The sequence below is a fragment of the Berghia stephanieae genome, chromosome 10 (genome assembly GCF_034508935.2).
Source record: "Berghia stephanieae isolate SIO BIC M18660-M18661 chromosome 10, UCSD_Bste_1.3, whole genome shotgun sequence".
NCBI classification, from domain to species: domain Eukaryota; kingdom Metazoa; phylum Mollusca; class Gastropoda; order Nudibranchia; family Aeolidiidae; genus Berghia; species Berghia stephanieae.
Window position 1 is genome coordinate 38061292 of NC_088369.1, and position 23419 is coordinate 38084710.

General features: G+C 37.2%; 3 protein-coding genes across 3 annotated transcripts in view; all 3 read left to right on the forward strand.

The window, feature by feature from the left end:
• LOC144981083 (uncharacterized) overlaps positions 1 to 98 on the forward strand; it is a 67829-nt gene extending 67731 nt beyond the window's left edge. Inside the window, exon 18 of the mRNA XM_078929202.1 lies at positions 1 to 98. This exon is cut by the window's left edge and continues 77 nt beyond it. Coding sequence (XP_078785328.1) covers positions 1 to 33 — 33 coding nt within the window. The 3' untranslated portion in view covers positions 34 to 98.
• A 17844-nt stretch (positions 99 to 17942) lies between these two features.
• On the forward strand, positions 17943 to 19070 carry LOC144981086 (uncharacterized). Its single transcript, XM_078929204.1, has 2 exons — positions 17943 to 18418; positions 18924 to 19070. Exons 1-2 carry the CDS (start codon positions 18179 to 18181, stop codon positions 19068 to 19070), a joined length of 387 nt encoding a protein of 128 aa, XP_078785330.1. The 5' UTR covers positions 17943 to 18178.
• Positions 19071 to 19103: 33 nt separating this feature from the next.
• Positions 19104 to 20865, forward strand: LOC144981085 (uncharacterized). Its single transcript, XM_078929203.1, has 2 exons — positions 19104 to 19271; positions 19727 to 20865. The coding sequence occupies exons 1-2, from the start codon at positions 19104 to 19106 to the stop codon at positions 20378 to 20380; spliced, it is 822 nt and encodes a 273-aa protein (XP_078785329.1). The 3' UTR covers positions 20381 to 20865.
• Positions 20866 to 23419: the final 2554 nt, after the last annotated feature.

Consider the following 23419-nt stretch of genomic DNA (forward strand, 5'->3'; position numbering starts at 1 on the left):
ACCAATTGCAACAAGAGCTGTGGAAAATGTTAATCTTGGAATACTAAGCTTTTACCAAGTCCCAAGTTCCTAATAAAGAAAATGAATCTTTAAAAAAATATGTTTAAAACTTTAAATTGAATTCATAGCCACAAATATCAATCTTGGGTTTAACTTCTCTACGTCATGATGGAGTATAAATACTATTTTTTGCTTTGCTAAAGTCCAATTTCTCATCATTCTATCTCTAAATTCACTTTCTGGGGTCTGAATCATCCCGACATAATACCGTTTTGAGACGGAGGGTCACATATAATATATAAATAAAACATAATAAAGTGCATAACAGAGAGATGCTATACAATGAAAAAAAATATCATATCCCAAAACTATAACTATACATTCGACTGTTTCCCTCCCAGCCAAGTTCAGGACTAAGTAATCTCATTCCAAGTCAAAGAGAAAACAGACAGAGGGGTATAGAAGACACAGCAAGTACCTCCCCGCCCACTATGGGAGGTCGGGCGGGAGACCCCACCCCACCCATGTTTTTTTTTTTCACATTTCGATTTAGATATAATTGTGACGACGTGGAAAAGGAAGACAGATACAGGGTGATACTACTATCACTGATAGAGGACACTGCAAGAAAGAAATCTGTGACCCTTCGCCTCAAAACGGTATTAAGTCGGGTTGGTTAAGATGTTGAAAATTGAATTTATAGCCAGAAATATCAAACTTGTGTTGCATTTGTATGTTTTATTGAGGAGAACGGATACTATATTTTAGGATGCTAATGCCAAGAATTTAAATTTTTGACCAGTTTAACATTTAATTCAGATTTTAAGCATCTGGTTCGTTCCGACATAATACCGTTTTGAGACGATTGGTCACATTTTCGCTCAGGCCGAGTGGATAGTGGATAAGACATCGCGGCCAAACAAGGCGGCCCTAGTCGTTGGAATTTAATAAATAACGTAATGTCATCCAGCCTGTTTCTGCTTTTACGTTTTTAAGGGTTTTACAACGCATGCGACACATTTGGGTCATATATTTCAGAGGGATAGTCAAGATTTTCTAGAAATACAACTGAAAACAAACGAGAAATGTAAGACAAAGGGGAATGGTTCAAACAGGAATCAGATGTAGATTTCAAGAGCACACTATTAGTTACTCATTTTGAGATCACCCAAAAGTATCATCCAGACATTGGCAAAGGATTTCATTATGAAGAATATATTCAAATGTTAACAAACCATTGTCATATAATATAATCAAAGCAAAACAGTACATTCAGAGAGACGACTTACACTTACAAGGAAAGACAATACAATCTCCGAAAGCCACGATTGACTGTTTCCATTTCCCTACCAGCCAAGGACTACGACTAGAGCCAGGACAAAATTAAGAAATCGCATTCCAATACAAAGACAGAAAGCAATTAGAAAACAGATAGGGGATAGAATACAAATTCCTTCCCAGTCAAGGACTACGACCAGAGCCAGGACAAAATAAGAAATCGCATTCCAACACAAAGACAGAAAGCAATTGGAAAACAGATAGGGGATAGAACACACAGCCCACTGTGGGAATTAATAAAAAAAATTAGCTTTTATATAGCACTTAACGTGCTCAAAGCGCTTTACAAGGAGTCCCTGGCCAACTGCAACACTTAACATTTAGGACGGGACACGACGCCTGTTAGGCGTTATTACAATTTTTCGGACAGAGACAACGCTGTTAACGGCCGGGTACTCATTTTACACCTGAGTACGGTGAGACTGTGAGTAAAGAGTCTATTCCAAGGGCCCAACTATGATCGTCAAAAGAAAATGAAAATTAAGTTATTTTTAGCATTGCTCAAGGAGATTATATTATCCCATTGGTTGTATAATCAATGAAACTCCAGTTTTCCTTTCTTTTGGTATTCGTCACCTTGCACTGTTAACACAAGTTCTTGATCAGTCAAGCTGTGAACCGATCAAATCCTGGACAGGGGGCATGCATGAGGTCCAACATTCAACTGTCCTAAGAGTAACTTTGTTTTGTACGGCGCTTGCGACAGATTTAGGTAATTTCAGCGCCAGTAAAAAAAAGAAAAGGAAAAAATGGGATAGTAATAGTAATTTTAAAAATTAATTCTAGATTTGAATTGAAAGCAAACTAGAAAAAGACAAGGGGGTGGGGGTGGGGTAGTTCAAATAGGGTACATATGTAAAATCGAAGAACAGTTTCAGTTAACTTACTTTGAGACTGAGATGATCAAAAAGATTGATTTAGACACAAGCACAGGATCCCACAAAGAGGAATAAAACATGTTTACAAATACAAACCATTATTTAAAAACAAAAATAATGCCTAACAGAGATGATATACAAGGAAAAAAAATATCACCTCCCAAAACTAACACTACATTAGCCTGTTTCCCTCTCGGCCAAGGACTGCTGAAAGGGTCCGAACAAAACCAAGTAATCCCATTCCAAGACAAATGCAGAAAGCATCTCAGATATACGGGGATAGGAGACACACCGAGTGACATCCTGCCCACCCTAGGAGGTCAAAGATGTCACCCAGTACTAAGAGAAATTCAACTCTCAAAAAGCCATGACGCCCCCCCCCCCCCCCCCCCCCTCTCTAAGCACATGGCCTTTAAAACGAATCATGCAAAAACTTTTCAGTAGAATATTATATTTCTGTAAACGTTTGTTTTGCTTAATGGTTTTATAGCGCTTGCAACACATTTAGGTCATAGCAGCGCCAGTAAAAAGGAAGAAAATGGGACAGTAAAAACTTCTAGAATAAAAATTAAAGCACTCAAGAAAAGGTATGACAAAGGGGAATTGGTTCAGATAGGAAACAGATGTAGATTCCAAGAGCACATACTTAAGTTTGAGATACTTAAAAGTCTCATCCAGACACAAGCACAGGTCCCCACTCAAATATTTACAAATGTTTACAAATCATATAGAATATGTAAACATAACATAACACAGTGATGATTTACAAGACAAAAAATATCATCTCCCAAAAATCTAACTATACATCTGACTATTTCCCTCAAAGCTAGGGTATCTGGCCAGGGCCAGGACAAAACCAGGTTATCTCATCCCAAGACAAAGACAGAAAGCATGTTGGAAAACAGATACAGGAACCCCACCCAGTTTCTGTAAATAAAACAAACTCATCACAGTTATTTTATGTATAACACTTTATTATTATGAATCAATATCACAGAAATTATTGAAATATTTCAGGCTGTAAAGAGGCGTGAAAATGTAAAAGATGTAAAAACACTAGACAAAACAAAGAGCACCAAAAGATAATATGGTTGTAACATAGTTGGGCAGTTAGAAAGTTATACATGAATGGTGTAATAAAATAACCAAACACATCATTTAATTGTGTAAAATTAATAATATCATGAGGCTTTACATGCAATCTAACTACAAAAACTATGCATACATATTATCGAATATTCTAACTCGAACAGGGTACATGAACAGGGCACACACACACATACACACACACAAAAATAATTATGAAGTTTCTGAAACTGAAAGTGGAAGAAAACCCTGATTTAAAATTAAATGAGGCAATAGAAATCTTATCATAATGGAGAAAAGCCTCCAAACACAGTGGCGACTGTAAAATGGGGTGACTTGGGCCATTATCCCAAATAAAGTTTCTGCACATTAATTAATCTATTATTTTTAGCACTTCATTAGCAGCATTTTAAGGATTATTATTTTTAGTTACTCCTCGTCGAAAACATTTTCTACTGTCCTAAGCATCATTCAACATGGTGGCTTTCTGATGCTGACCTTCTGATTGGTTTGTTTACCTCAAACTCTAGTCTGAAAAGGTAAGTCGTTCATTTTACCAATAAACACTTTAAAAGGTACATTAAGATGACAAAATAAGTGGAGATTGGTAATATTATGGTCTGACTATTCTCGGTTAGCTGAAAGGGTGGGGTGGGCCTAAGTCATCTCATTTCTGACAAGAAATCCGTATGTTGCTGAAAAGGCAATCAAAATGGAGAATTGTGGTGGTGATAAAGCTGAAGATATTGCTGCTGATGAAGATGAATTATTCTTCATTTGTGGCATTGAGCTCCTGCTGCTAAGTTGACCTACTGGATGAACCTTAGTAGAATCGCAACGACAATTAGACGGTAGAGATACCAACTTTGACAATTCGCTTTTTTAATTTTTAGGTCAGAACTTTGTCTGGTAGTTCCCTGAGTTTGATTATTTGCTTAGATAGTTTGATATACCTTAGCATATATGTTAATGGTAAGTGTTGGGAGGAAATATAATATTTTATATATATACACCTACATCAGGTATTACCTAATCAAGACTTTTGATTGTGTATGATTTTTCTCTTATTTTTCAGCTGTGCTCTTGGTTTGTTGAGCTGTGTCCCTCCATTGACAGGAGCAGTGTCTGCAAATTGACAGCGAAAACAGTCGCAGCTATTTAGTCATTGGAAGAAGGAGAAAGAGAGACTTTGTTGTCCAAGGTGTTTAACCCAGACTTTATTAGCCTTGCTCTCACGAATGTTGGGATAACATTGGATGTGTTTTTGAAACCACCCGAGTTGCCTGAACCACCAGGATTAATTCTGACAAATCAGAGTGTGATGGACCTTATTTATTATTCCAAACAAAAAAAAATAGTCCACTATGTGTGTGAAGAAATGGATTTCTTATTTTAATCCACAGACAAGTTCTACTGAAATTGAGAAACCGCTTTCGTCTTGTCCAAAAAATGTTGTTACTAAAGACTGTTGAAAAATAAGTACAGAAACTGTGTTTTCAGCGTACAACTCTGCGTGTACAGATTTTTTATACCACTACCCTAGCAAAGTGATAGATAAACACGCTTTTCCCCTTATGCTCAGCAGAGCATGGGATGTCTTGAGGGATGGAGCATTGCTGAGAAAGGCATTTAAAACGACCGGCGTCTACCCCCTCAACCCAGCAGCCATCTCTGATGACTGGTTTACTGCATCCGCTGCGCTCTCGCGACCATTGTTGGAAACAGGGCCGTCTGTTTTTGTTTGTTTGTTTTTGAGGGTTTTACGGCGCTTGCAACACATTAAGATCATATCAGCACCAGTAAAAAGGAAGAAATGGGATAGTAAAAAGTTATAGAATTCAATTAAAGCACCCAAGAAAAGGTAAGACAATGGGGAATTTGTTCAAATAGGAAACAGATGTAGATTCCAAGAGCACACCATCAAAGTACTTAGGTTGAGATCACCTAAAAGCCTCATCCAGACACAAGCACAGGTCCCCACTAAGAGGAATACACTCAAATGTTAACAAATCAAATATAACATGTAAATAAAACATAATACAGTACATAACATAGAGATGATTTACAAGGTAAAAGTATCATCTCCCAAAGCAATAACTATACATTCGACTGTTTCCCTCTCAACCAAGGTCAGGACAAAACCAATCATTCTCACTCCAAGACAAAGTCAAAGACAGAAAGCATGTTGGAAAACAGATATAAGGGGATAGAAGACACAGTATGTACCTCCCTGCCCACTATGGGAGGTCAGGATCCCCACCCAGCAGGGCCGTCTGATGCTTCCACATTGGGGGCCATCTTGGTCCAGGCTGTGGGTCCAGAGTCTGAATCACCAACTATCACACAGGAGGCAGGGCCGTCTGATGCTTCCACATCGGGCGGAATCTTGGTTCAGGCTGTGGATCCAGAGCCTGAACATCCAACAACAAAGGAAGCAGGGCCTAGTACAGGGGATATCTTGGCCCAGGCCATGGATATATCTGGGCTGACAGCCGACTGGAACAAAACTGTCAACGAAATATTCTCGACCCCGACTCCAGAACCACATTCTGCCACTGCAAGAAGGTATGAAACTTCTCACAGAGTTCTCACATCTGATGAGATAATTGAAAGCAAGCGGCTAAAAAGGGAAGAGAAAGAGAGGATGGAGGCAGAGAAACGTGAGAGGGCTCTGGCACGTGAAGAGAAAAGGAAGGCTGCCAAAGATAAAGAGACTTTGTTGTCCAAGGTGTTTAACCCAGATTTTATTAGCCTTGCTCTCACGAATGTTGGGATAACATTGGATGTGTTTTTGAAACCACCCGAGTTGCTTGAACCACCAGTAGCTTGTCCCATAGGCGAGCTATAGTGGGGCAAAAAGCCAGCTGCGGGCGGCACCCCAGCAAAGCACAAGCTAGCACAAGTGAGACAACTTTTTTTGGTGGGTTAAAGTGCGCATGCGTCAATGCAGAATTACCAGTTTGGCAAAAAAACAAAACGATTTTAACTGGGTTTGATATTTTGGTATTTGGGGAGTCTTTTGCTAAAATTAAGTGTAATTTTACCTAAATGATAGATAATTATAAAGTATTGACCGCATGACAAACAATGAGAATTTTTTCTATTATTATATATGCATTTTTACAAAAAAAAGAAAGCAATATCCATAATATTTGTCTTTTTTCCAAAAGTAGTATGGGATGTTTTATAGGAATAATCTCACAACCTTGGCATATCTACCCGCCCTTTTCAATCTCAAGATGACGAAATTAGTAGGCATCAAATACGAGTCAGGGGAAAAAATGAATTACCCCTGCTCGGACGCCGAGTTTGTTCTCCTGAACAATGGTGAGCTTGATCTATTATTTTGGTGTTGTTGTTTATATCTTGTTTCATGCATCCTCTAGTTGATTGGCACTATTATTTTAGTCGGAATACTTTTGCTTTCGCCGTAGCCGTAACCAATGTGAATGGGATTTTTAGTTTGTTTACAAGTGTCTATTTTCAAACTATAACCACACATCACATCGCGAAAGGAATAGCTCCATTTGTGTATAGGTAGTAAAGAGAGAAGAATAAATGCTCGAATCTATGGAAAAAGCTGAGTTCTTTGAGATGTTATTGGATTGAATTCCCCATTAAAAGTGTTAAAAAAAAGGGCAGCCACTGAGTCGGCGGAACCGAATCTTGTTTTTACGTTCAAAGTCGAAGTGCCGGGGGCAAAAAAAAAAAAAGGAAACCGCAATCGCACCTTTCATAGTGGCAATGTTTTAAAATCGGTACTACCGCAAACTCGGGGACCCAAATAATTTTGGGGTTTTGGGAGGGGGGAAACATTTTCTTAAAATTTTTTGGGGGGCTTGTTGGGAGGGGGGGGGGGGGGGGGACTTTAAAAAAAAAGAAAGTCTCTCCCCTCCCAAAACCCCTACTAGACTTTAAAAAAAAAAGTTTTCCCCCTCCCAAACCCCCAGAATTATTTGGGTCCCCGAGTTTGCGGTATTACTATTACCTTAAAATTGGTTGGGTTGAATGAAAATAAAGATGTCTTAGACAGGTTCGTCAAGCCCATTAAGAGGCTGTGATTATCCCCAGGGTATTAAATTAAGTAATATTAATATTAAGAGTTATTCGACACCCGAGTCGCGCATGCGCATTTTGAGAATTAGCTACTCTCAACGACTTCTGTCGTGTGAATTTATCAGCATGGTGGTAGTAGGGCTAAATGGTTGTCTGAAGGCAGGGATTCATTAAAATGCTTAGGCTAGGGATTAAATGATCAGAACAATGAACAATTTGAATGTAAACCCTTCATCCGCATAGAAATTGTCTAAACAAATAATAGACAGAATGTCGTGTGAGCTCCTTGTTGGATGGAATCTTAATGACACGAAAGCCTAGTATGCTGAGAGGAGCATAGTGGTTGAGCTGCTTGACTCTTAATTGGAAGTTCTTGGGTTCAAAGCCCAACGGGGAACCTTATTTTTTCAATACTATTTTTTTTTCCTACTATTTTATTATTTAAAAAATATTTTCCTTTATATTTTAAAGCTTATTTATTGATTTTTTTATATATTATTGTTCTTCTTATTATTATCATTCTATCATTTTCTTCATTTTTTTTCTAATTATTATTAATATATCATTATTACTTTTGTCTGTCAAACAAAAATTGTCACAATAGTTAATTTATGAAAGTCATTACAATCATGGGGAAAATTTCTGAGCTCCACGTTTTACACCCAAGTGCGGAGAGAGAATGTGAGCTTTTTCCAACAACTCAACTTTTCGCTGTACACAGCGGGACGACTCGATGAGCTCATTTTTGCAATGGTAAAACATATTTTAAATCCAAAGCAAAACATTCCCCTTACAACAATGCTTTTAAATATTCCAGAGAGAGAGTGTATTAGGAGAGAAACCGAGAGTCGAGAGTGATAAAATTTGCGCAGTTTTTTTTAATAGAAGAAATTAACAGAAAACAACAACAGACTAAAATTAAGACTCAACTTTTCAGTGTGCCGAATTATCTGGTAACAAAATACACCCGAATTTCAGGTGTCGAATTATGCTCCCTAATATTAATGCCTCTTTGTGTTACTACCGTTACTCTGTGGCAGTTAAAAGTACACATGCATAGTTGACTGACACGGCCCTTGGCAATTCGCGCTACCCTAATAATAATATTATATCCAAATAATAATGATGCTAATAACAAATAACACACTTATGTAGAGTTAGAGTAATTAATTTACAGCAATGATAGAACTTTCCATCCTCGTGAGGGACATCAACTCGCGAACACTGCTTCAAATAAAATTTTCTTTCACTGTCAGACCCTTAAATAACTCTTGCCATGTAAAAAAAAAGTGTGTTTAAATCTCAAAGTCCATTCTCCCCCTGTTGCTTCATACGAGGGATACCAATTGATCCTCGGGATCGGGTTAGGATAGAATTGTTTGTTTTTAAAATTTTAATTTCCTTCCTATAGCTGGAGGTCCATTAATTATTATCTTCTTATCTGTAGTGAATGTGGATCACTTATCTAATATTTTTTTCTGTCACATTTCTCCAACTATGAAAGGTCATTAAGAAGGTTTTTTTTTGTGATACTTGTGTATCTTTTTCAATATTTGATTTATTTAGTAGCTTGCTTGAAATGATTTAAATAGTTATTACCATTGCAATCATTTCTTCCTCACTTTAAGGTATTCGATGAACTGAAAAGAATTAGAATTTTTTATCAAAAACCAAAGTGGCTCCATGCCTTGGCAGACAAGAATAGGGGTAGTGTCTACATAACAAAATTTCTTGGCCTTATCATTTATCGTTTTAAAGAATATTTCTTTTTCCTTTTTCAGAGAGTGCTTGGTGCCACATCAGCTCCTTTTTAAAAGAGCGTGGTCAACATGGTGGGGCTGTTGTTGAAATTTGTCCTGGTGGATATTCGGGTGAGCTATGCAAACAGTATATGTATATAGTCAAGCTAATCCATACTTTGATCAGAAAATATGTGGTTTAACGTGAGGACTGGATCATGAAAGCATGTTCGGCTGTGTCAAACAAAAGTCGTAAGTGTGCCTTACAGGCATCACATCCCATCAATTGAATAAGACTATCAGTATTTTAACAATTCAATGAAACTGAGGAGGGACTAAAGAGAGTGCTGTAAAACAAATTTGAACAGTGTTTTAAATATTTTGTCCTCTTCTGCCTCCAAATAATAAATAGAAAGTTTTAATTTTATTCGCAATGCAGAAGACTAATTATTATTGCAATCCTCTCATCCGCAGAACCCCAGTATGTTGTTGTGTGTGAGGGTGTCCAGACTGGTAAGGAGTATGAATGAATAATTTGTTACTATATAATGATTGTGGATTTATCATGATTCCTTAGTATGAGATTGAGGTCAGTCAAATTTTTGGATATCATCGGAAATAGATATTTTGGTGGCCAAATTTTACAATTCTTATTCTTTGTTTGAGGCCTAAACTTTAGGACAAGATTGGTAAAGCTGACTGATAATTTGTTAAGATATGATGTTTAGCTGTTGTGACATCTAATTATTATAATACTGATTAAACATGGTAAAAGTATACTGATGAAATTGATGTGTAATCAGTATCAGGTAGACTTGGATCTTATCCGTACATTTACTTACCTGTGAATAAACGAATTATCAGTGGATAAATGGGTAATTTAATAATAGTATAAAATAATGGTTGGAAGCATATACTGCTCATTGAGAATAATATTACGAGTGAAAGTTGTGGGAATGCCAACTTGAAATTCTTAATACACATCTATGGTAATGCGATCGTATAGGATTAATTCTGACAAATCAGTGTGTGATGGACCTTATTTATTATTCCAAACAAAAATAAATAGTCCACTGTGTGTGTGAAAAATGTATTTCTTATTTTAATCCAGAGACAAGTTCTACTGAAATTGACAAACCGCTTTCGTTTTGTCCAAAACTTTTTTTTACTAAAGACTGTTGAAAAATAAGCACAGAAACCGTGATCCATTTAATTCAAAAACTTGATGCTGTTGGTAGTGGTGATACTGTAAATAAAACAGATACTATAATGGACTGCAGCGTTAAATTTAAAAAATGTGAATGTTGGAATCTGCGCAGTAAATTGCAAGAAAGTGTACATGAAAGTGTTAATTTTAAACTCTAATAAAGGATTTATATTCTCAAATTCATGTGTTAGAGGAGAAATTAATAGTTAAAGAAGTTAACGAAAAAAAAATGTTTGACAAAATTTCAAGGATCAAGTATTATATTGATTTATCAGATCACAAAACACTTTCAATATTTAGCGTTGTTTTATTGCAGATTGAATTGTAAATGTTCTAAGACATTTTCTGTTTAAAATTTTCAGGTACATTCCTGGTTCTACAAACTCTATCCACGACAAATTGTGACAACTTTGCAGTTCCAGCATCGTTGCCAAAATGTTTTTACAGAGGCAAGCAGACATTGTGGACTTGCATATACCAATTTTATGGATGTGCAAGTTGACTTCAATTGGATACCTGAATTGTTGGCGAAATTGGGCCTTACCAAAGCCATTTTGCTTAGTGAAAATTCTGGATTTAAACCACCAACAGACTTTATTGTGACTAATGATTTTATATTTGCATTGGAAAATGTGCGGTCGAGGGAGCACCTTTCCAATGGTTTCCTGGATTTTTGGGTTCAAGTGTTTCTTAAGCCATCTGGAACTGCTATGACAAAGGCTAAAGTTCTGTATCATTTATCCCTTTTAATGAGAAATATTAAAGCACTGAAAGGCAAAACAGATAAAGAAGAGGAGCTTTTGAACCGGCCATTTGGGTTAAATATAAGACAAAAAGTAACATCTAAGAATATCAATCAAAATAAAGTAACGGCTAAGGCTGAGATGAGTCCACCAAAAGAAAAGGTAAAACAAAATAAAAATGTCACAGTAAAAGTTTGGGTTGCGCATAGCATTGGAGGAATTAAAAGAACAGAAAAAAAAAATATATTATTCAAAAGAATGAAATACATAAATTGTCAAATGATTTACAAGCTCTCTCAAGAAATAGAAAAGAAGTAAAGAGTAAATGCATCCAGACAAAAATTATTGATGTTAATGCCATTCAGTCAGAGGCTAAGAAATTAAAGGAAATGAATTTGTCACTTGTTGACTGTCTTGATAAATTAAAAGAAAAATTAAACGAACAGGAGAATGTAATTATAAAATTAAAAAGCCAGATCAAGGGGAGGTGCTCCGTCCCTGGCAGCTGACCAAAGTCGAAAAAATAAAAAAATTTGGCATGTTTTTTTCTTTGTGAAAAAAGGTATTTTGATATCTGAAGAGTGTGTTTATAAAACTCATTAGCTCGAAAAATATTTATAAAAGTGTGAAAAACGAGTTTATATTAGGGTATGGTGAGCAAAAATAAATTGGTTTGGTCTTGGTTTGACTAAAACTGCCCCTAGTTACACCTTCTCTATCTTTGTTCAATCTCCGATAATCCCTTTTATTTGGTATGAATAGAAAGGTGAAAAAATCGCCAATCTGGCAAATCACAACTTCAGAATATAAATATAACTGCTAGTGAGATGTGAAGAGACAAAGGTTGCCGTTTTTTAGTATTTCCTCGCACCTGATTGGCTCTAGTAGGACGATGTGTCATTTCATTGGCTCGTGACTGCCCCGGAGAGCAACATGTGGCCCACAATGCATTACGTTTATTTACGTTTCGCTATCGACTCGCTCATTGACGCCATTTTGTATCGCTTTGATTTCAAGTCTTTTCATACAATTTTTATCAATTCCTTATTCTTATACATTTCGTCGTTTTTCTCTGGAAAAAGTTAAGTGAATGAGTGAAAAATAGTCATACCAATCTTTATTCTATATGTTTGGACGTTTTGTGTTGTGTCAGGAACGGAATTATCATCGAAATGCATAGACTTGTGTCGTGTTAGTGTTGTGTCTTTGTTGTTACTGTTACTGTTACTTTATCGGTTGGTTGATCTCACTCCAACAATCAAGAGTACGCTTCAACAACAGCAAAACAAACTGTCCTTTCATGTAATGCTGGTGCTTAGTCTAATTCTAGTAATGATCAATGTTATTTATTTCAAGTTCGAAGAAATCAATTATCAATGATGGCTTGAATTTCCAAGGACAGCTCTGGCTCTGGCTTTCAATTTTGTTCTGAAACTGAAACGCTTGAAAGGTGTAATCAGCTGACAAGCTGACCTTACTCCAAATATCGATTTGGGGGAGATGGGATTGCATTGCTTACTCTTGTCTGTTTTTTTAGTGTGTGAGTGTGTGTGTGGGAGGGTGGGGGGGGGGGGGGGGGGGGTACTGGCCATTCATGATTATAATTTCCCTTCGTGTCTGTTATAAGTGGATATAAAATAATTCACATTAAAATTCAGTCTCTCTCTCTCTCTCTCTCTCACTCTCACTCACTTCTCTCTCTCTCTCTCTCTCTCTCTCTCTCCTATGTCTTTTGATAACAAATAGACAAAACTCAATTTGAGAAGAATGGAGCCAATTTATCTTTGTTGGTTTTTAGGTTTCATGTGCACTCTCATATCTTTTTCTTTTTTTCCCCTGTCTAACAGATGGCCCCTACTCGACGACCTCGTACTAAAGTCAGCGCGACCTCGTACTAAAGTCAGCGCAGCACAGAGAAATAGAATGAAGGCTCTAACTCAGGCTCGGCTGCGAAAGCAACAAGAATCAATCCCTGCCCCTACCGAACCTGAGGAAACTATTTCTTCTGAGGCTGCTACTCTCGACTCCTCTCACACAGTTCCCACCCTTCCAATCACCTGCATCCCAGCCTTCCACCTCCAACACATCACCAATTTCAGCGTCCAAACGCAAATTGGAATATTTTAGAAGTGACAGGACAATCCCATCATCATCATCATCACCATCACCTCTGCCGACAACAATCATAGACCTGAACTGTCTGCAGCCATTATTCACATGCATGCCCTGTTCATTTTGTTCGTCCGAGTCTTTAGTTCTCAGAGAAGGTTCTGGCAGCAAAGCTTTTGCTGTTCATTTGCAGCTTGTGTGCCAGTTGTGTGGTGAGGTCAACAATTCAGTGAACACTACACAACCCTCTGAATCTGAGTCCAGTATCAACAGATCGGTCGTTGCTACAGGTCTCACCATGGGGGTGGGTCATGCTGGCATCCAACGCCTTAGTGAGGGACTCGGCATGCCAGGCATTCACCATAGACACTATTATAACCCTATTTTCACCCCTTGAAAACGCATCCTATTTTATGCTTTTGGGGTGCAGATGCACCCCCTAACAGGCACATAGAAAAAATCAGGAATATTCCGATTTTCATCCTGTGGGGTGCAACTGCACCCCCTAATATTTTAGTAGCAAATTAGAGAAACCTCCTGTTTTACTCTTTGGGGTGCAAATGCACCCATCTTTACATCACTAGTTTCTATACATTTTATACTATTTTGACTTATTACTGAATAGAGACAAAACTCCACCAACTTATTCGGCAACATATTCAAAAATTATCTGGCAACTTATTAGAATTATTCACCACATTCCTGTTCCTGGATTCCTCCTTTTCTCTTAACACCATTCAAAACACAAGGCTGACCTGACTTTCAATCTAACAACATCCTGATTAGGTAAGTAAATACCATTTTTAAAGTATGATTCTAAGCTTTGTTTTACCACTTAATATACTTTACAAAATCTAGATCTTATCAAAATGTAAGCTTTAACTGATTCCTGTAAATATGAAGATCCCAAAAATGTAAAGCTATAATCTAGATCTACATTGTTTTGTCACTCACCATTGTTATTTGTAATGCTGTCAAACCCTATACTATAAAAACTGTTGAAAATCATTAGTATACACATGCTTTATAATTTATAATACATATTGATACCATTAATTGCAATTCTGTCAAAACATATAAAAACTGTTGGAAAACTTTAGTATCCATGCTTTATAATTTATAATACATATATCATCATCATCTTTTAAATTGCAAATGCTTGTATCCAGATCTAATAGATTTATTAAAACCTTGAAATGTGTTATCTATTCTTGCAGGGCATGTTTATGATTATAAAGATAAATGGCAAGTTCTAGGACTAATCTGTTTGAGCGCTTCGACAATGAACAAGAGGAATTGGTATACACTGAGCTTCAGCCTGTTGCCCAACAACCAAGTTCTTCATCTGATGTTGGTGGTGATATGGATGAATTACTGGATGATATGGGAGAAAGCAGAGATGGTGAGTTGGTTTTTTTGTGTGCTTACTTTCATTGACACTATAGCAGATTTTACTTTATAACGAGAGGAAGTACAATTTTCAGTGTATCAATCCTGCATTTTATTTCAAAATTCCCTTGATTTATTATTATGATGATGTCATAGATGTCCTGAATGGTGTGAATAATGATTGAAGGTTTCGATTGTCAGGCTTAATTGCATTTAAATCACGATTCTACCGTGTGCAGTTTTCATCTAGAGATAAGTAACTGTGATGCGTCTCGAGCAGCACCACAACTAATCTCTAGGTGAAAACTGCAACAGTCAGTTCAAAACTGACACATGTTCTTAGATTAGAGTTTGGTTCTGGTGAAACCTAATCTTGTCGTTAAGGGGTAAAGGATATGATGAGGAGAAGGATCAATATAAAAGCAATACTAATAATATACATTTCACCAATTTTCATCAGATCCAGATATTAATTGGACTCCAGATGATGATGAACTTGAAGCTGATGACAATGCACACTCATCCGATGAAAGGAGCGACGGGGAGGAATATCCCGAGATCCTGAACCAATCAGCCCCAGAAATAGAAGTTGACGAAGAAGAGGAAGACAGTGATGAAACTCATTTGGGTAATTCTGTATCATTGCCAGCATCTAGCAATGTAGTTTTGAGCAAAAAGGGGGATATTATGTGGAGTAAGGTACCGGTGTCCCAGGTTGGGAGAACACCTACAAGAAATGTTTTTAGGCCTCCCAAGTCCAACGTAAGACATCCGGCAAAGATAGATTCAATTGTGTCAGCCTTTAAGATGATTTTCACTGCACAAATAATTAGTGATATTGTGAAGATGACAAACTTAGAAGGAACAAGAAATGAAGGTGTGCAGTGGAAGAATGTAGATGTTATAGAAATGACAGCATTGCTAGGCCTTTTTATTCATTTGGGTGCGAGAAAGCTTGGTCTTCTAGCAGTGGCAAAGATATGGAGAGGAGCTTCGGCAGACAATGTTGCAATATGCACAATGAGCATGAAACGATTTGTAAAACTCTGCATCAACTTGCGCTTTGATGATAAAAGGACACATGCTATCAGGCGAGTTAGGGATATATTTTCACCAATTAGGGATCTCATGAACAAAATCAACAAGAATTTGCAACTTTCATACATTCCCTCAGACTGCGTAACTATAGATGAACAGCTTGTTCCGTGGAGAGGACGGTGCCCATTCTTGCAATACTTACCGAGCAAGCCAGATAAGTATGGGATGAAACTCTTTCACATATGTGACAGCAAAACAGCTTACCCTCTCCAAATGATACCGTACCTGGGTAAACATGGAGAAAGGAAAACAAACCTTGGGAGGGAGACTGTAAAGGAACTGGTAGATCCTTACCATAAAACTGGCAGGAACGTTACATGTGACAATTTTTTTTACTGATTTAGAATTAGCAGAGCACTTGTCTAGAAGAGGTTTGTCAATAGTGGGGACAGTCAGGAGAAATAAGTCATTTCTACCATCATCGTTTCAGACAGGAAAAGAACTTGAGAAATTTGACAGTGCCTTCCTATTCAAAGATGGTGCAAGCATTGTGGCACACAAATCTACCCACAAGAAACATGTTGTTGTACTGAGTACGATGCATCATTCTCCTGACATCGACCAAGGAACGAAAAAGAAGCCAGTGATGGTGAGATATTATAATAAAACCAAAGGAGGAGTCGACACATTTGACTACATGTGCCACAGTTTTTCTTGTAAAAGGAAATCAAGAAGATGGCCCATGGTCCAGTTTTACAACTTGCTGGATACAGCAGCTGTGGCAGCCCATATTTTATACAAGACTGTTCATCCAGAAGACACCAAATCATACAAAGACAGGGGCCATTTCAACGAACTGTTAGCAAAGGAACTTCTTTTTGAACATTTGACAAGAAGAATGACAATGTCGAAAACAACAAGACGGGTGAAATTATCATATGAAATAATAAAGATGGAATGGAATCTCAATGATGAAAGAGAATCAGCAACAAGACCTGAGATTGAAGGACAGAGAAAGAGGAAAGCATCAAGCCAAGGAAGATGTGAAATGTGTCCGAGGAAGAAGGACAGAAAAATAAGGGAAACTTGTTCAAAATGTAAGGCATTTGCTTGCAAAGACCACAGTAAAAGCTACAAAGTGTGTGACCATTGTTCAGAATAGATTTGTACAGTGTAAGTATAGGTCGATAGCAAGATTGAGATGGTGAGGAAAATTTTAACCATAAGTATGAGTACATGTCATATGGTATTGTGCTGACAGCGATTGATGACAAGAAATTGGACATACAATGATTGATGTTTTATTTTGATTTGTTCTACTGTATAGAATTGAGTGTACTGTAGGTACATGTTTGAACCTTTTTGTTTTTAGTTTGAAAGTTTTCAATGAAATTCAATAATTAAACCCACTAATTTGTTTGTTTTTCGATTTCCAAATAAAACGATTGATTGCCTATTGCTAGTCAAAAATATTGTCCTTCATTCTATTTCAAAATTGTGAAAACACAGTGGAACACTGACAAATGACTATATATCTAACAATACAAACATGCTGTACCTACTCACTTATCATCTTGGAAATTACATATGGTGTGCATTAGCAGCATAAAAAAAATATAATTGACAAACTCATATATGACTAAATAAAATACAGAGCTTTTATATAGCACGATATCCACCGAGGTGCTCAAAGCGCTTTACAAGGGGTCCCAGACCAACAGCAACACACAACATAAGACGAGACAAGCAGCCTGTTAGGCGCGATACAATTTTGGTGAGGACAAGGACCGCCAGTGTACTTGGTTTTACACATGAGTGGGGTGTGGAAAATGTGTGTAAAGACCATTTCCCAAGGAGTCAACTTTGCACCGCCAGAGCGGGATTCGAACCCCTGACCTTCCGATCACGAGTCGTAGCGTCTACCACTACCACTAGACTACAAACCCACACACTATACATGTGTATATATATATATATATATATATGGATTCAAACTCACGCAGTATAAGAACATTACATACAATCTAACACAAATATATACAGGCAGTTTATAAAAAATGTGGGCCTTCTTTATTGAAAATCACATAAATTACAATTAGTAATGCATAACTTGTGACGATAAGAAGAAATCCATATTTAGCCATGGTCAGAGGCCTATATTTTGGTTATTCTGCCAATTAGGTGTGGGCAACCTTGAGTACATATCAAAAAGTATCTTATTTATAATAATCTACACCAGAAAATGGTAATTTATATGGCCAGTTGCTATTCTACTATAGACAAATACATGGGGTGCATATGCACCCCAAAGGATGAAATAGGAGGTTTCTCGTTATTTTCTCTTTGTTTATTAGGGGTGCAATTGCACCCCAAAAGCGTAAAATCTCAAATTCCATGGGAGGTCTTCTGGTGTGAGTAAACGATGCACGTGAGAGGTGTAAAATTTGGGGAGGTGATTTAAGGGTCAATTTAGGAAAAGTCACAAAATTTCAGGTTTATAGGTCAAAAATTGTAGATTTTAGAGCCAAAAAACATAGCATTGGGGTGCGTTTGCACCCCAGAGGTGAAAATAGGGATAATCATGTATCTGCAATAATGCAACATATGCCAAGCATTGAAAGGGTTATCCTCACACTTTCTCGTGAGAAAGTGCGCCACCACTATAGAGACAACATCCCTGGTGCTTTTCATGAGGATGGCACATTGGATATCGCTGTCTCATTTGATGGAAGCTGGCCGAAAAGAGTGCACACATCCAAACTTGGTTTTGGTGCGGTAATCGACCTTGCAACTGGGCTTGTGGTTGATTTTCATGTGCTGTCGCTACATTGTCAGGTGAGTTTTATACATATGTGTCATCCTTCTCCTTATCTTTTCTCTCTATTACTGTCACTGCTGCTTTTTTTAAAAAAATTGTGCCTCAATCTCCATCTAATGGTGACGCAGTGGCATAAGCATTGGATTCATAACCAAAGAATGCATAACAGTCAGGGCAAGTTTTTTTTACAAGGGTCTGTTCTTGGTTTACGGTTTTTGTAATATCCCAATTAGGGATTGTGTACTGTAATTTTATTTATATTTTCTACTTCAAACGTTTTCTTTCACTCGTTTAGATTCAAGCCACCAACTTGCATTACAATAAGTAATTTCTGAAATATGGTATAAATAACTAAGATTTCATTAGATTTTAGATACACAATGATGATTTGCAGTCTATTCAAAATCAATATTTTTCAATTGGGGTTTTATGTACCCTTGTTTTTTAATGGTCCCCACAGAAAGATTTTCTTTTTCAATAGCCTTTATTTTTTCTTGACATTTCTCTTTCATATCAACCCAGGTCTGCGCCTCGACTGGAAGGCAGTTGGAAGGAGAGGAATTTATGAATTGGCAAAAAGAGCACCAGGCGGCAGGAAAGTGCCATATGAGGGCAGCTCTGGAGGGATGGAACCGGCAGCAGCATTGGTCCTGTGGAAGCGGTCCATAGACCACAACATGCGGTATAATACCCTTCTTTGTGATGGGGACAGCAAGAGAACTGCCCTATGGTGACGCATTCCCAGTCACGAAAGAGGAATGCGTCAATCATGTCTCAAAGAGGCTCAACACTGGGTTGAGAACTTTGAAGGCCTCCCTGGCAAAAAAGTCCATCCACATTGGTGGAAATGCCAAAGGCAGTCTCAGTGATGTGAGTTTACTTTCAGTTTTCATTTGCATCATTTTTTTTTTTTAATCCTTTTCAGGTCCTGATGCCAGAAGATGACAGTGTACCATTGACAAAGTGGTTTTTAGACCATTGTTCTCCTCAGTGCAAATCATTTTTGCATTTTTGACTAAAGGATATTTTTTTTCTAGACTTGTCTATTTTGTATAGGTTCTGAATTGATATTCGCACACAAGGCTTGAAAATTCAGTTTTCTAATATGAACATTATGATCTCACATTGCATTCAATTTATTGTATCATAGCGTTAGTATTAGGAATCCTGAGCATTGTTGAAAATTCACAGCTGAATTTGATATTTCGTCCAGTATTCAAGAAACATTCAATTCAATTATGGTTTGAAATATTTATGTTTTAAAATGCTAAAAGCAAGAGGGATAATTTGTTGTTTTTTTGTTTTTTCCTTCCTTTTTTATACAGCCCAAGATTGGTGTGTTCCAGTCGTACTACACCAAGACTGTACGTGGTAGCAACTCTTCAGTGGATGAAATGTCCCAAGCCATTTGGAGAGCGTATTACCACTCGACTCAACAACACCACCGCTGTCCTGAAGGTGTAGAGTCCTGGTGTTGGTACCAAAGAGATTTGGCCAATGGCATCCAGGAACCTGTGCCAGGACCAAGGAAGCAAGCAACTTTCCTAAATGAAACTGTTGCTGAGCATGTGAGGGGTGTGTATGAAAGACTCACTGACCCCGCCTTGCTCAGCAGATGTTTGAAAGGAAAGACTCAAAATGCAAATGAAAGTCTGCACTCTCTCATTTGGCTCAGGTGCCCTAAGCATCTCTGGGCTGGGTACCAGAGAGTGTATATTGCTTGCCTCCTTGGTGTTGGTGAATTCAATATGGGGTCGATAGCAACACAATTATTTTTGAATGGTGTTGGGTGTAACTTGAATGAAAGGAGTTATGAGTCGGGACGGAGAAGAGATTGCAAGAGAGTAAGGAAAGCAGAGGAAGCGGTGAAGGGCGTTGCAAAGAGGAGACGAGAGAAGAGAAAGATGCCTCAGCAGTTGGAGAGAGAGAGATTGGAGACGTCTGAGGGGGGAGGGTTATATAGTTCAGGGGCGTTTTAGTATTTTGTAGAGATGTTTATTTTCGTTTTGATTTTTTTTTGGTTGTAGACTGCAGTTGTATTATTTCCTCACTTTATTATTATGAATTTTTTAATAGTTGGGTTTTTAAAAATACCAGATCATGTGTATTGATTATCATTACTAGTGTTCCCATTCAAAAAGGATTGTGTTGTTATCAGCCTCATATTCATAATGATATTATTTTTTTCTATTACTATTCTATTATTATTATTTTCAGTTCATGGAAAAAAAACATGGTAGTGGTAGTAGTAGTAGTATTTTGATCAATGCATCATGGACAGCAATTATCTTTACACTTGTTTTCCAAATTTTAAAGCTCTGTCTTAGATAGTTTTGAAAATATTCAATTATCAGTCATTTCACACAAATCATAGGTTTTTGAATGATTTTTTCACGAATCACAATGTTGGAAATAAATAAAAATTCACAATAGAAGTATTTCTATAAATGTATTATGTGTAGCACTTAGCTTTACACTTATAATATAAATTGCAGGACTCTATCTTTGTTTTTTTTTTCGAAATATTCCATTTTTTATCGTTTTTTTTTGTTTGTGTTTCATTAAAAACGGGTTTTCGTACAATTCAAGAAAAATATTTTAAATCACATTAGAGGTATTTTTATAAATGCATAATTTGCAGCAGTTAGCTGTACACTTGTATTCCAAATTTCAAAGCTCTATCTTGGTTGGTTTTTTAAATATTCAATTTTTTATGTTTTATTGTTGTTTTACTCGAAATACGGGTTTTTGAATGATTTTTGCAATAAATGGCATGTTTTCTCAAAAACTAAATACATTTGTTTCATATTTTACACACTTAATATGATATATATCTACTGTATTTCTGTGAAGGCTTTTGTTGGTATCTGTGATAGTTTTTGAGTTTTACTGGAAAGAGTAAAGTATACCCCTAATTTTTCATCCCCCACGTTTTGCTTGTACTTAAATGACTATAATTTTATTTCTATGCCAGATATCAACAAAAGCTCACACACATTTGCTAAGAGGGTGTAAATGATTAACTTCAAAAAATATAAAGGTTATTTGTGCAGTATTTGTGGAGAAAAACTGCCATAACTGATATATTAGCAAAATCCAAGATGGCTACCGCAGAGGCTGAAGATTTTTACCGAAATGCTCGGAACCACCTTATATGATGATTTTTTTGTTATTCATGGCCTCTGAAAGTCATAAACCTAGCAAATATGCTGAAGTGCAGATATTTTTCAATAGGGGTATGCCTCCCCAGAACAGTCTATGAAATCAAAGTATAAAAATCAATTTGAAGAACACTTATTAACAGCGAATGCCATACTTGATGTTGAAAACCAGTGCCATAGTGAATTTTAAAATCCTGAATTAAAATGTTCCAATAATATTAATAATTCTTATTCTGATAATGTACGTCTGACTTATAGAGAAGAACAATGCTAAATGTATGCGCCAGCTGAGGAGTAAGATTAACCCATTACTTGATAATGCGCCCGTTTGCGACTGATATTTCCCTTGTCTTGTCTTGATAATGCGCCCGTTTGCGCCCAGAGCATTCAGGAAGTGACTGGGTTACCATGGAACTCATTTACAAAGGGAAATCACATTACTATGATGAATTACCGTGATTCCCGTGAACGGCCGAGATTTAAAACGAAAGTAGCTTTTTTCAGAATCCAATTTGAGTAATATCCACACTAGTTACGATTTTTTAAAGTAAAGCTTTGTTTTTGTTGGAATTTTGATCCTATGGCATTTGATTTTGATTTTCTCAACTCTCTCTGGGATGAGGGTCTAAATAACGATGAAGATGACGTTAGTAGTATCTCCAATGAATCAGACATCGATATTGATAATATAGACGATGAACCAGCTGATGTGACTTCAGTAAATGATGATGTCAGTGGATCAGACGACGAGTTATCAGAGTCCCTGTCAACTGAGCTTGATTGGAATGATGGTGATAACCTCTCCCATGTGAATATTAACAATTTTACTGGATTTTCTGGTTCCCTTGTTGATCTTCGACCTGACATGACACCTTTAGACCTATTTGATCTTTATTTTCCACCTACATTGTTTGAACTTATTGCTGACCACACTAATCTATACGCTAGACAAACCACCCCCAATGACAAGTTTTGGCAACCATGCACAGCCAATGACATCATGAAATATGTCTATATAAACATCATGTTTGGCATCCACTCTATGCCTGACATTAATCTTTATTGGTCCAGTGACCCTAAGTACAGAGTACCTGCTGTTGCTGATGTTATGGGGAGGTCCAGATACATGAAAATAAACCAGTACCTTCATGCAGCTGACAACAGTACACGTATTCCTATCGGAGAGAATGGATATGATCCTCTTTTCAAAGTAAGGCCAATTTTGGATGTTGTGAGGAACAAATGTAAAGAGCTCTACAAACCATCACAAAACATCAGCATTGATGAAGCAATGGTGAAGTTTAATGGAAGACTTCAATTCAAACAATACATCCCCAATAAGCCTGCAAAATACGGGATCAAGATATGGTGCGCTGCGGAATCAAAGACCGGTTATTTGCTTAACTTTTCAGTTTACACTGGAAAGCAGGACAGAGAAAGTGGACAAGGCCATTTTGTTGTGATGAATGTGGCAAGGGATTATCTCCATGCTTATCGTGTGTTTTATTTTGACAATTTTTTTTCATCTTTACAGCTGGCAAAAGACCTTTTGGACAACAACACTTACTGTTGTGGTACCATTCGAAAAAATCGAAAAGGGTGGCCATTCAAAGGAGAAAAAACAAAGAAAGGAGAAATAAAAATGAAACAGCAGGGGAATTTAGTTGCCACTTCATGGCACGATAAGAGGGAAGTTAATGTTTTATCCACCAACTCAAATCCAGAAATGAAGACAGTCACACGGAGAGGGAAAACAGGACCTGTGGAAAAAACCATCCCAGCTGCCATCGCTTCCTACAATGATAACATGGGCGGTGTCGATCTTGCACATCAATACAGAGCATATTATCAAGTAGG